Raw genomic sequence first — 14,988 nt, forward strand, 5'->3', positions numbered from 1 at the left:
GCAAGCCAGGAGGAGGGAGTGGAATGATTTTTCAGAATGCTGAAAGAGAAAACCTGCCAACCAATAATATTCTACTTGGCAAAGTTGTCCTTCAGAATTGAAGGAGAGACAAAGAGTTTTCCAGGCAAAAGCTGAAGTTAATCACTATTAGACCCATAGATATACGGATCAATAGAACAGAGAGTACAGAATTGGACTCACACATATAATTAATTGATTTTTGACAAAGTTACCAAAGCAATTTGATGGGGATAGGATAATTTTTCTAACAAATAGAGCTGAAAAGATTAAACATATGGAAAAAATCCCAAATAATCTTAAACTCTATATCATACCGTCTACAAAAAATAACTGGAGATGAACCATAGATCTCAATGTAAGATAACTAGAAGAAAAACTACAGTATTGCAACTTGACTGTGGGTGTTGCAATGTTTTCTTAAGTAGGACACAGAAAGCCCAAATTATAAAAGAAAATAATCAACAAATTGGACTAATCTATCAATTATTTTCTTAAAAACAGCTCTCCAAAAGAAACTAGTAATAAATGGAAAAGAAAGTCACAAAGTAGGAGAAAATATTGCAACATTTACATAACAGTAGACCTTTATTTAGTATAATTAAAGAGCCATTACAACTCATTAAAAAGAAGATAAACATCCCAATTTGGAAATGGCAAAAAGATTTGAACAGACATTTCACCAAAGAAGATATATGTATTGCAAATAAGCAGATGAAAAGATGGTCAATATCAGTATTTAGGAAAGTGCAAATTAAAACCACAAGGAGATATCACTACACTTATTTGAATGGCTAAAAGTAAAAAGTCTAATTGTACTAAGTGTTGGAAATGTACAAACACTTTGGAAAGTGGTTTGGCAGTTTTAAGAAATATTAAACGTACATATTACATGACCCAAGGAAAATAAAAGAATACGTCTACACAAAATCTTGCAAACAAATATTCACAGAAACCTAACCTTGAAAAAATATCCAAATTTACCCCCTAACCTTAACCCTAATCCTAACAGATGAATGGATAAACATTTTGTGGTGTATCTATATAGTAGAATATTACTTAGAAATAAAAGGAGATGAAGTATTGATACCCACAGCCACCTGGATGAACCTCAAAATAGTTGTAATTAGTGAAAGAAATTAGACAAAGAAATGTACATAATATATTATTCCTTTATACAAAAGGATAAAAATTTCTAACTAATTTGTAGTATTAGAAAGCAGACCATTGGTTGCCTGGGGTGGGTTACATAAGGCACACAGAAACTTATTGGGGTTACGGATATCTTTATTATCTTGATTGTGGTGATGGTTTCATGGTTAGATGCCTATGTCAAAACTAATTAAATTTTTAACTGTATTCAGTTATACCTCAATACATCTATTTAAAAGGGAGAGAGAGAGAGAGAGACCCACACTGAAAGATCTGAAAATACTGTGCTTAATAGTTTTCAGTTTCAATGAAATAGAAACACCTGGAAAGCCACTTCATAAAATTAATCTTTAAAATGTGAAGACGTATCACTCAAAGAAATACTCTAGTACATCAGTTAATCAATGGAGTAGGAATAGAGAGAACAGAACCAATTACACATATGGATTTACTTTAATGTATTCATTAATTCAACCAATATATATGCCTGGATACATACTAGTGTACTAAATAAAACAAATCCTTCCCCTCATGTTTACTTTCTGAAATTATTATAAATTGTTATCAAACTTGAATAAGCAAATGCTTGCAATATTTTTTAGTCAAAATAACCATGAATACATCATTCAATTATTTATATCAATAATCTTAGATATAATAAACAAGAAAGATATAAAAATAAGACCTATATTTTTAAATAATCCGTTCTCTTGCCATTACTTTCAAAATAAAACCCAAAACTTGTTTTAGCTGGACATGTCCTTCACAAACTGACCTGTGCCTTCATACACTGGTGTATACAAACCACACAAGGGATACTTTATTAATAATGCAGACTTCTGTGCCAAATTCAGATTTTAACTCCGTAGATTTGGGATGGAGCTCAGAATCTGCATTTGCAACTATCAGCCTATTTGATCCTAATAGTCTAACTACCCAGTGAGATAATTAGTGATGCCTAAATGTGATGACACATTGCACAAATAAAGAAACATGCATGAATGGAAATCTCACCAAATTACACAAATGCAACATTGGCCACTAAGAACACACCTTGCTATCTAGGTGAGTTCACTTAAAATATAGATTTAATTAAATGAGAAACAAAATGCAATGATCCTTTGTAAGTAAAAAATTTTTAGAACATCTTCAAAATCTGAGCAAATACAATCATAAAGCATAGATTCCCAACAGGGGGAAAGCATTCAGCTTTATTAGAACTAGATTTTCATTGGAACAAAAGTGACTCCAAACCCTGACACTATAAACAAAAATAAAAAGCAAGACAAAGACATTTCTCTTCTTTCCTTGTGTCCTTGCTCATTTTTATACTTAGTAGACTTAATTTAGCTCATAATTTAAAATTTATTTTTGCCATAAGTAAATGCATTCCCTCCACTTCCTTTAACACAGTCACAAAAAAGTAACTAAAATCTTTGTATATCTTTAATGGTATATGATTAAGGATGATTCTGGGGAACTTTGATTCCATGATTTTATAATGTATCTTTTAATAGTCATATCCTGAATATTTGGTAAATGTAAAGAATTCATTTGATTAAAAATAAAATCCTTTCATATAACTTTTTTTTTTTTTTTTTTTTCGGTATGCGGGCCTCTCACTGTTGTGGCCTCCCCCGTTGCGGAGCACAGGCTCCGGACGCGCAGGCTCAGCGGCCATGGCTCACGGGCCCAGCCGCTCCGTGGCATATGGGATCCTCCCAGACCGGGGCACGAACCCGTATCCCCTGCATCGGCAGGCGGACTCTCAACCACTTGCGCCACCAGGGAGGCCCTCATATAACTTTTAATTAACATTTCTCAGCAGATGTTTGTTTTCATTCCATTCTCATTAATCAACTGATCTACCCCAGCCCGAGGGCACAGGCTTAAAACAAGTTATTGATGTCCCTACCTTTAGGAAATCTACTGTATCTTCAAGAAAGATCCAAAGAATGAATGAGAAAACATATCTAGCCCACAAAGCTGTCCAGGAGGAACTGAGGACATGCCATATGTTAAAAGAGAGGATATAGTCCTGAGCTATCAGAAGAGAATAAGAGAAAGTCTCTACAGATTGTCATCATGATACACTCTGGCATCAGGCAGAAAAGGTGGATATAAGGGGAAAAGAAAGAAGAAAGTGTAAAGGTAAACCTAACGATGTTGTCATTGCCTATCAAAGAGAGGAATACTTTCTCCACATTTAGAAGAAATTCAGGGCAGGTGAAAATGGGTGGTGAAGAAACAGGAAAGAATAAAAATTGGAATACTTACAGGTATTTCTTCTATAATTGGAATTTCAATTGTATTCCACACAAGCTTTTAGACCCTGTCTTGACCAGTACAAAAAATTAGAAATAATACAACCAGTTCTCCATATTAAGCCTGAATGTATGTCATGGTTTGTCTATTTCTGCTATTCCTGCTGCCCACAGGTTTTCAGGTATGACCAATATGTCAGGATATTCTCTCCATTACCAGATCGCAAATGCCCTACAGGCAGAGTCAGCTGTTATTTTGGTTGTATAGCTCTAGACATGTGGGTGTGAAGTAAATCCTAAATGTGCAACATTAAAGGTGGACTGGATCTTGGAAATTATCTGGTAATATATCCTTATTTTATATATGAGGAAACTGAGACCCAGGGCAATTAGATAATTTGCCCAAGGTCTCATAGCTAGTGTTAAGTTGATAAGTTGATTTCAGAGTCTTCTAGAACAGCCACAAATTTTAATTCATCTGCCTTTCCAACCTGCTCATAATTTATAAATTCTATGCATGGAGGCATAGGCTTAGGTTATTTGAGAAAATGGACTTGTTCTCTGAAATACAGCACTAAATTTGTTACGTCTAGCATACACAACTATTTTGAAAGCAAGTTTTTTTTTGAAAAATCCTTACTATTAATAAATTCATGGTGGAATATGTTAATACTAACTCTTTAACATTCTTTTTAGTTTTGGGGGATTGTATTTTTTTTTTTTCTTTTAAGGCAATGAAAGAAGCCAGTGGAAAGAAGAAATTTTTCTACATCAAATAAAAATAAATTTGTGGGAAATATTTGTCTCCATATCCAAGTAATCACTCTGTATGGGGCTAAAATTAAAAATTCATAATATCACGGAAGTAATATTTACTGATAAAAGTAAAAATATACTGCTTTCTATAGCTTGATTTTGGAAAAGTTTGTCATTGTCATGAGAGTATAAGCCATACTTCAAATATTTTGTTTTCTTAACTTTAGTGGAATAAAATCCATTTATTACCAAAACAGTGTACTTACTGATTCAGGACAGGAGTGTAGGCAGTTTTATCCTCATCAATAATCGTGACCATCAGTGTAATAAGTTGGGGCCAAAAATCCAAATTCTTGTTGGTTGGTCCCTGATCTTCCCGAGGAACGTCCCGTTTCTTACTCTGCTCACAAGGTCACGCAACATGCAAAAGAAAAGTTTAAATGGTATGACTTTAGTTAGATGTCACTGTCAAACAGGAGGATCAGAGAAAAGGGGTAATGGAACAACTCTCAGATCATGCCAGCCAAAGCTATTAAATTCAGGTTTCCTCTCTTCATTGAATGCATCCCATAGGGTAAAGTCACAATGGCCAGGCTTGAATTCCTAAATACTTTGGTTCTGGAATGGACGTTTCTCTTCCTCTACTGCAGTTCACGACCTTAGGAATTATTATTGTAGAAATTATCCCTTTAATGTGGCTTCTTCCAAGGCAGAAGGTTGAATTCTGTTTGCACAATGATGTGTGTGTGTGTGTTGTATATAAAATTTGTCCTGCCTAAATATTTTGTCCATAGTCACACTGGTAGTAAAGTGGGCTGAACTCAAGCAAGACTGCCTGGTTACAAAGCCAGTACTGTTAAATACGACAGCATATACAAGTTGCATGAATGGTCTGGAACTCTCTCATTCCACTCACAAATGTATCTAGTTAACAAAAACTTAGTAAGTCTTTATTTTTTGTGCATGTATGTGTATTTAAATCATATTGGAATCCTTCCTGATTTACCATACTGAATGAATTCTTCACTCTCACCTCTAGGAAGAGTGTTGCCTTGATGATCTAAATTTACAGTGAGATTAACAGAGTATAATAACAAATTTGAATGTTTAACATATAAACTTCATATTCAACAAGCACAATTCCTTTGAACACACAAATAAATTATTCTGGTCAGTTTATTTGGTGGGCATTCTTATAACGCTTCTTTCACATTTTCTTTTTTAAATTAGGCAAAAAAGATAAAGATGAGACAGTTTTCATTCAAGTATATGACTCAGTGGGAAGCATATTGTTTCCTTGACTGTTTTTGCTAAATTATTTATAATCTTATATATACAGGATATCTGAAAGTTCCAATGTGTAGCTCAGGAAATTTAAGGGCTCTCATACAAAAGGTGGATTAGATTTTACCTGATCCAATCTTTTGCCCTATCCAACTACCATGTCTTTTCCAAAGAACAGCCACCCTCTGCTAAATGGTTTTATGCTTATCCTCTAATGCTGCCCAAGACAGGCAACCAGATTTGCATGAGTCATCACACTATTATTATTCTCACTTAAGTTAAAATATAACCCTGTACTAAATCCATTTACTGTTAGAGACCTCATACACAGACTATAATGCACCTTTAGGGACTTTAATTTTCCTAGGGTGCTTCCAAATGCTGTTGATTTACCTTTAAGTTCAAAATTTAACAGATACTATAAGTTGAAGAGCTAAAATAGTCAAAAAATTAGTGGCTAGGACAAATTACTTCAAATTGCCAGAATGAACTATAAGTAGTCTCCGAAGGATCTTAAGAATCTTATATATCTGGTCCCTGAGAACCACCTGAAACTCTGGCAGCCTTCCTCTTTTAATTCCTTAGGTACACCAAGGCACAACAGAAGATATTTAATAAGAAAAAGGCAGCAAAAAAGGCTTACAAATGTCTGACTTTGCCTATTATTAAGTTACATTTTCTATTGAAATTTATCTTTCTTTCATGAACAGGAAATTATTATGGTCACAATAACATAATTATTTATTCATTACATTAAGCTCAATAGATTTCCTTCTCTATGATGTAGTTAGAAAGCCAGAGAACCTGGTGAGTTGTGAAGATTGTAAGTATAATTAGTTCTGATGGCCATGGTGGACTATATGAGAATACTATCATTAATCATCTTGATGTGTATATAGCTGAACTATATGCCTAACGTTTTAAGTAATGTGATTAAATAAAAATAAATGACTACTGATGACATGTCTAACACCCGAGTCACTTATCATCATTCTACAAAGAGTGATCTGGGAAAGGGGAGAGACCAAAGTAGTTGAATATACATTAATTCCAAAGTCCCTTAGCTATCACAGATTACTTTTTTATGACATCAGAGGATTACAGTTGGTAATGTTTTTTGCATAAAATTCTGTATGCAGCATCAGAATAAACCAAACTTGATGCTGAGTCATGAAGTTTTTAGGTACCACATATCAGTATCATAAATCATGCTTTATGTATTTTACTAGTGCATTTGAATAAACTTCATGTTTGAAACATGTAGTACAACCATTATATAAGAATACTTACTTGACTGCTTAGGAACTCAGTTTTTCTAAGTAACACTTTATGAACACTTAAGAAGTCTACTGGGGCATTTGAAATTGTGGTTGGAAAAATTAAGATAATGGCAGTAGAAATTCTGAAAGCTAGTAATAAGTGTATTAATATTTACTAAAACCCCTATGAATTAATATGTATCACAAGAAAATTTTAATAAAATATATTTATATTATATAAAAGTATAATATATATTAACCTCATTAATAACAAATAAAATACAATAGGTTTATAAAGCTATGACTTAGTATGTCAATCTTAATATGGTCATTGTTATTATAGGGTCTAAAATTATTTTGTTAATAGATAATTGAGGAAAGAGATATGAAAGAAAGACTGTGAAAGTATAATGGGGAGAGAAATTTTTAAAAGTAGAAAGTCACCAGGGTGTAGGATCAGCTGAAAAAACTTCTAGTCAGCATATTTATAAAGGATATTTCAATACAAAAAGCTTGTACAGACAAGCTGATAAGATGTACATTATACTTTCACAATATCAAAGAAGAAAATATGAAGATACTCCATTAAGAAGAGATCAATATACAGAGAGAACAATTATATGTAAAAAAGTGTTGAAATAACAGATTGTATCTTTTTTTTTTTTTTTTTTTTTTTTTTTTTTTTTTTTTTTTTTTTTTTTTTTTTGCGGTATGCGGGCCTCTCACTGTTGTGGCCTCCCCCGCTGCGGAGCACAGGCTCCGGACGCGCAGGCTCCGGACGCGCAGGCTCAGCGGCCATGGCTCACGGGCCCAGCCGCTCCGCGGCATATGGGATCCTCCCAGACCGGGGCGCGAACCCGTATCCCCTGCATCGGCAGGCGGACTCTCAACCACTTGCGCCACCAGGGAGGCCCCAGATTGTATCTTAATGGTAGTAGGACTTAGCAACACTTCTACGGTTGCTACAACATATTTCTGTTCCATCCCATGTATTTGTTCAATAAGCATATAATTTTGAAACACCTCCTCTAAGGAGCTGGCCAGACAAGGGTTGGGGGGAGATATTTGGTAGAGTAATGAAGTGGGATGTTTAAATGCAAAAGCACATGACACTAATTGGGGAATTACTAGCAATGTGAGGCTGCAGGCTTTTGACAAGTTTCTCTTACATTAGTTCTACTGGATATTAGTGAGTATCACACACACACACACGGTCCATGCTCAAACTGAGGAAATTTTGCTTAAACTAAGTTAAATACGTTATTTCCAGACTTCCTGTAGTAAGATGCTAATGTACATTGTGATTCTCTAAGACGGTGGTTCTCAAACTTCAGTGTTTCTCAGCATCACTGGGCAGGCTTGCTAAAACACAGATCGGTAGGCTCTACCACCAGAGTTCCTGATTCAGTAGGTCTAGGGTGAAGCTTGAGAATTTGCATATATAATAAAGTCTCAAGTAATTCTGGTGCCGTTGGTCCTAGGGCCAATTTGAGAGTCTTCTACTCCCCTCCTATTCCCCACATCTCATCTTGTAAAACATTCCACAGAAAAAGTGTTCCTCTGAGTATACTTTGGGAAACAAAAGGCTAGAGAGATGCAGGGGTCAAATACTGAAAGACTTTTTGTGTTATATGAAGGGATTTGCATTTAAACTAAATTTGATGAGGACTATTATATGATTTTTAACACAGGAACACTTAATTACAGTTGTGTTTTTAAAAAATGATTTGGCAGTAGCAGGAAGTTTAATAAATTAAAACTTATGAAATAGTCAATAAATAAAATCGATAGGTTTATGAAAATACTTATGAAATAGTTAGGTAAAATTAATAGAACTCATTATGTAAATGGTGAGAAAGAAGAGAGAGAGGGAGAAGTCAATGGAACTATCCAGAAGGTAATTAGGTAAACCAGCCTGGAGTTTAGAAAGCACTCTGGACTACTTATATAGGTTGAAGAATTCCAGGATGTATGTGGTACTGAAATTACAGAGTAAACAAGTTTACTCAAAGAGAGAGAGAGAAGACTACATGGCTAGAGGCAAAACCTTGGGCAGAAAGTCTAAAAGAGAATAACATTTTATGAAAGAGGGGCATAGATGGGGGAGTGAGGGGCATAGATGGGGGAGTGAGGCCCCTGTTGAAATGGGAGAAAATAGGATCCAGAGTAAATGTTGGAGGTTTAGACTTGAATGTAAATGAAGAGCAAGGCTTCCTCTGAGTCAGGCAATAAAGAATCTTGCAGATAAGTCTTGTTGATGGTGAGAAAGGACAGCTAGAAATTTATATCCTGAGAGAAGAGGAGTAAAGAGCAGAAGTTTGAAACAACCTCTGCAAGGAATGAAAGTGGGCCTTGAGTTGGACCCAGAGTGGCCCTGCCAGGGAGCTGGGGAGCACTGTTGAGGGTGGGTCCCTGCACTTACAAAGATGCTACTCTGGACCATCATGAGTTTCCTCCAGGACTGGATTCAGAAGTCAAGGAAACAGAGTGTTGGATTTAATACTGGAGGGCAATGAAGAAGGAAAAGGATTTAAGTGTTTGACCAGAATGGTTGGAGTGTTGGAACAAATATATTTTATGGTCCAGAGGAAGGAAGAAGAGAAATGGGAGGGAAGTTGGAGGAGTAGATCTAGAAAAAGGAGGGAGGAGGAAGGAAGGACAGCAGATTGTTGGAGAAGGATGTTTGTGTTTAGGCATTCAGACCATGGCAGGGCAGGAATAGAGATCACGTAAAGGGCTCTAGAGTGGAGGTCGAGAAGAGCTGAGGAAAATGATACCTCAGGTAAGATAAGGAAGCTGTAGTAACTCTAAAAAGAACTTACAGAATTTGTGTGCATGTGAGCAGGTGACTGCTGCACTGTACATAGAAAGATGGTCTTCTTTCAAGGTAAGTGATGGCTGAAAGTTTTGGCAACAAGGCTTATAGATGGTAGGAATTTGGAAAATCAGGACAGCATGAATATAAAGACACAGAAGAAAATGAAATAGAGGTGAGCCTGAGTATTAAAAAAGAAATAAACTTTAAATTATAACAAAAAGGCTAGCAAAGTAAACTAATATTAAAATATGAACTAGATAGCTCTTTTATAATAAGTTTGCAACATCCTCTGACTCTGAGTTGGCTGTATGTCTTCTCATACTTCGGAGATAAGGACATCTTAGCCCTAGCAGTTCACAGGTTAGAAAAATTGGAACTTTGTTACTGGTTTTGGAAGCAGAACACAAAGTTTCAAATGCTCAGGGGATTTGAGATCTTTATGAAGAGCAACGTGGACAGTTTATCAGCCAGGAGAAAGGAGGACATTTATACTGGCCTTCACTTAGGCAGGATTAGATACAGTTTCTCTAGGTACCCTTCCCTCAGCAGGTGGAACATTTTTTACATCAGTGGAGACACGCTTCTTGCTTCTCTCTCCAAAATATTATTGTCTTTCCTTTATCGTCTAATAACATTTCTACCATCTCCAAAAACAGCAACAGAGGTATCTTTTTAACTCATTCCATGGTCAGTTCTGACAACAGACTTGCAGCCTTGGAGACTGAATATACAAATGAACAATGGCCAGACCACATATGAGAGAAATCTGACCCACAATCTCCAGAAAAGCCAGTTTGGGAAACCAACCCAAAATCTCTGCAAGTCGGCCCAGAATGATCAGGACTTGGTCAATGACTGCAAGTTTCCTTATATTTTACCCTGACTTCTAACTCAGGACCAAGCATTGAAAGCCAAATATGTCCCCCAAATCATGCACACAAGATGCCTTCTTCTAGCTAGGTGACTCTCAGTTTCCCCAGGCCAACAAGCTCTGATCATATTAGACCTGAAACCTTCCCTGCTGTTTTCACTATAAAGCTTTTCCACTTCCCTGTCTGCTGTTGAGCCTCAGCCAAATAAAAGTGATGTTGGCCGCCTTCGCTGTTTGAGCAAGATCTGAATAAATAGCCTCTGTCTGTTCTCATTTGGGTGGTCTTCATTGATTTTCAAATATCAAAGCCAAACATTAAAATCCTGATTTCAGAGATGAAGAAACTGAGGGTTATCTTATTTCTGTCCGCTTCTTCTTCACTGAAAACAGAACACGTAGACCACATTAAAAAACGTATAGCTTTGGTTTTCTCTTTAAATCCTCAACTCCAAGCCCTGGTTACATAGTTTATAGACACAGATGACAACCATTACCTCCCACTAATAATAATGGGCTGATTTTTATCCTGCGTTATATATCTTGAATGAGAAAGAATGCTTTCAGAAAATAAAATTATGGATGCTTATGTGAAATCCCTGCACAGGTCCTGCATTCTTGAGACTCAAAACTGCTCAGCATTCATCTGCAGTTTGAGAGTTACAGGCACAAGGAGGATTTGGTTCTAAGTTAACTGCCACTTGTTTTCCCCCCAGTTTTAGAGCTTTCTTTTTTTTTCAACCATTTTTTGAAGTATATTTAATTTACAATGTTGTGTTAGTTTCAGGTGTACAACAAAGTGATTCGGTTGTATGTATATATATGTATAACTTTATAACTTGTAATAACCTATAAAGGAAACTTTAGTAAGAACTTTGGGGACATTGGATACTGATGAATGATGAAAGAGTATTAATTAAAAAAGCTCCATAAATTAGAAGTTTGGGATTAACATTAAAAAATAGATATAGATATGGATATCTATTCTTTTTCACATTTTTTCCATTACAGTTTATTACAAGATATTGAATATAGTTCTCTGTGCTATACTGTAGGTCCTTGTTGTTTATCTATGTTATATATAGCAGTGTGTATATATTAATTCCAAACTCCTAATTTATAGAGCTTTCTTAATTGATACTGCTTTATAATCAGTATCCAATATCCCAAAAGTTCTTACTAAAGTTACTAGCTAATCCTTACAGTTCATATAACTGCAGTCATTTTATCTGCTTCTCCCAATTAGTGTTGGTTTAATTCCATTCAACTTTGGGCAGGATGGACAACCAGACATGGACATAATAGGAGTGAAGTTCCAACACTTCATAGACTCCCACTCTACTTGCCCAAATATAGGAAACCATCAAAATGACACTATAGTGTCCAGAATGACTTCACTAAAATTGCTTATCGTGGTAATTCCAGAAGGCTACATCCTTGTTTGACTGATTACACTTAGGGAAAATGATGTGAGTCTCTGATCAAGGTGTGAAGGGGTAGATAGGAAATTTAAAAAGCAGGATGTTAAAATATTTCAGGGAGGCTTGTACCTAGAAGAGGAAGAAAATAAATGAAGAGAAAGATTGTTACGCTGTATTAACTGTATGTGAGAAACTTGGTCACCACACCGAAGAATTCTACAATTCTTTGTCAGCTCAGACAAAGGTAGTCAACTGGATTCCAGGGTCTTGCATTTGGAGTAAAATCAAGGAGACGGTCCACAGGCAAGATAAGAGAGGAAGAGATACAGAAGTTTAAATCAGTGAAGAAGTAAATGCAAATCTTTTTTGCTCACTTCTTAACAGCCAAGAACTCACAGACCTACCCACACTGCTATACCTCTTCTGTTCTTGAGTCACAGTGTAGTACTGAAAAGGCTACCGAAACATTTACTGCAATTTCTACATTCTACAGATGAGGCAACAGCCTGACAGACGAGGAAACTGAGCCTGACACAAATTACTCAGCTAAATGGCAGAAGACAGAGTTGGATTTTGTTTGCTAAGGCATAAAGAAGCAAATTAAGTTATTGATCAGCAGGTTCATGACCCTTCCCTCTAATTAAAAACTTTGAAAATGACTGCTAAATGGAAGCATTAGTATTTGTAACTGATGACCTAAGTCTCCTTACACATCTTAAGAGCTAAGATAAATGGGGCATCCATTTTAAGGTGGTGCCAATATTTCCCATTACTTAATGAAAAAAATTTTTTTTGCATTTGGCAAAGTTTATTTCATCTCTTACTTAGACCATTTGCAACTTTTTATCTACCTAATACTTCAAGGTTTTTCCACTATTAATCTTAAATGCCTTCTTCACCACTGAATTTTACTGACATATAGTAAGTCACTTAAACTTGGTCATGAATGGGAGAGACTCTGGGAAGTTATTCTGAATGAGGCTTAGTGCCTGGATTCTCTAATGAGCTGGATCGTGATCATACACATAGTGAATAGCCCTGAGTATTCTGGTTATGTGTGAGTCAACCTGAGTTTACTTTCATCACAAAGTTGTGCCATTGTTGCTTTCTGGGCTAACTGAGGTAGAGTCTAAATTCCAGTTGCCATAATTAATTGTATAACTAGCTTTTAAAATCCATAGCAAAAATGCTTTGGGACAATGTGAATTGTAACTTTTGCAGAGAACTTAAAAGAAACATACCAAGCAGTGAAATCTGAGACTATATGCAAAGCTGCCACTGCCCAGTGTTTTTCTAAGTCTGGTCCATAGATCACCTACATTAGAATCACCTGGGTTTCTTATTAGAAATAAATACACTTGATTCTAGAGTCCCTGTTGCAGACCTACTAAATTAAGATAACTAGAGTTATGCCTGGGAGTCTGGACTTAACACGTACAGCTCTGCTCTTCTGAAATCCTCACATCCATAGGTAGAGTTCACTACTAAATAGTCACTAAGTCAGTTAAAAATAGGCCTTTTTTTTTTTTTTTAAAGGAAGGATGATACAGCTCTTCCTGGATGCCAATGTCAGTCATAGGTTGCTAGATTTTGCATTCTGTGTGATAACAAAAGACTTCTCTTTTATCTTTACATATGACAAATTTCCAACTACATAGTTCTCTAATTTTAAGAGGAGGTGAGTAACTTATTGGATATTTATGTAATGCCCATTCCAGGTGTTGATAGATTGCTACGCTAATCCCTTTGTAACATTACTTTTTAAATTAAGAGTCACTAGGAAATTACTGTTATACCCAAATAACTTAAGTTACTGTTGCTAATTGAGAACAAAAAAATTGAGCCCCTAGTGGTCTTAATAAGAGTAATTACTAAAAACCAAAATATGTTAATATGGTTAGAAAAAAACAAGGATTTTCCATATATTAGAATATTGTATTTGTATTACAGCAAAACAGAATCTTCGCTGGGTCCTTTCAGCTTCAGTAAGTCTGAGATATCCTGACACTTAAATTGCCAAAACTGCATTTCAAAATTTGGACACTCCATGTGGTTTTTAAAATCTCTAAATGATTCCTTGAATTTCAATAGACTGTACATAGTTAATGATCTATATACATACTATAAATTGTCATAACTTTGAATGAGGACTTTAAATATATCCATACAAATTAGTTAACAGCATGGAATAATAGAAAAAAGTAATTGAACATGGAATCAGAAACTTATATTCTGTTCTAAGCTTACATTAATTTGTCCAAACTTGAGCAAGGAATTAATTTCTTCAAATTTGGATTCTTAATATTGAAATCAGAGTATACATACCTAATCCTATTTTTCTGGTAGTTCTAGCAAGTATATAAGTAGAACATCTTCAGTAAGAGACATTTATTACCGTAACAGGTGAATACTCACTTTTAATTAAATTTATGGTAAATGCTCTGCTAATTGACAAGGTTCTTGTTCAAATTCTGAGAGATGTATAAGACAGTTTCTTGAACATAAAATATTACTATTTCAATGGATAAACTAATAGTTTTCCCCTTTGCCCTTTACATAAATTAAACTTGCATTAAAAAGAAAAAAATGTAATAGGTCACATCTAGAAGGCATTTATTTTCAATTTAAGATATTACATATTTAAGAGAACTAGTAGTACTGAGACCAAACTCAGGAGTACGATGAGAGATGACTTCAAATACATGATGGACTGTGGTATAGAAAGAGATTAGAAGAGAAATTGGATTTGTCTTGCATGGTCAAGAAAATAAAACTAGTACTTGTGAGTAAAACTTACAATAGAGAAGATTTTAGTACAACATAAGGAAAAAATGTCTAAATATCAGATCTCTACAAATGTTATAAACCTCCAGCCATCTAAAGCTATACAAGAAATCCTTTGTCCATGTTGTATCTAAAAATCGACCACAATCTCTGAGTTTCTTTTTAATATACTGTCTATGATTATACTCCAGTAACTACATTCACAGAGATGAACACATAAGTTTTGAGCCCTTGATGGGATATTGATTACAAATACATGTTACTTTTTTTATAACCTTACTCATGTGCAATTGATATACAAAAACTGCATTTATTAATGTACACAGTTTGATGAGTCTGAATATATGTATACATCCACGATAGA

The 14,988-nt window shown here is 35.2% G+C and overlaps 1 protein-coding gene across 2 annotated transcripts in view; it reads right to left on the reverse strand.

Moving 5' to 3' along the window:
* UNC13C (unc-13 homolog C) overlaps window positions 1-14,988 on the reverse strand; it is a 587,724-nt gene that overhangs the window by 223,060 nt on the left and 349,676 nt on the right. For both annotated transcript variants that reach the window (XM_060095294.1, XM_060095293.1), the window contains one exon: window positions 4,457-4,590. In XM_060095294.1, the coding sequence (XP_059951277.1) occupies window positions 4,457-4,590 (134 nt within the window). The remainder of the gene's footprint in view (window positions 1-4,456; window positions 4,591-14,988) is intronic.

Source organism: Mesoplodon densirostris, chromosome 4 (assembly GCF_025265405.1).
Source record: "Mesoplodon densirostris isolate mMesDen1 chromosome 4, mMesDen1 primary haplotype, whole genome shotgun sequence".
NCBI classification, from domain to species: Eukaryota; Metazoa; Chordata; class Mammalia; order Artiodactyla; family Ziphiidae; genus Mesoplodon; species Mesoplodon densirostris.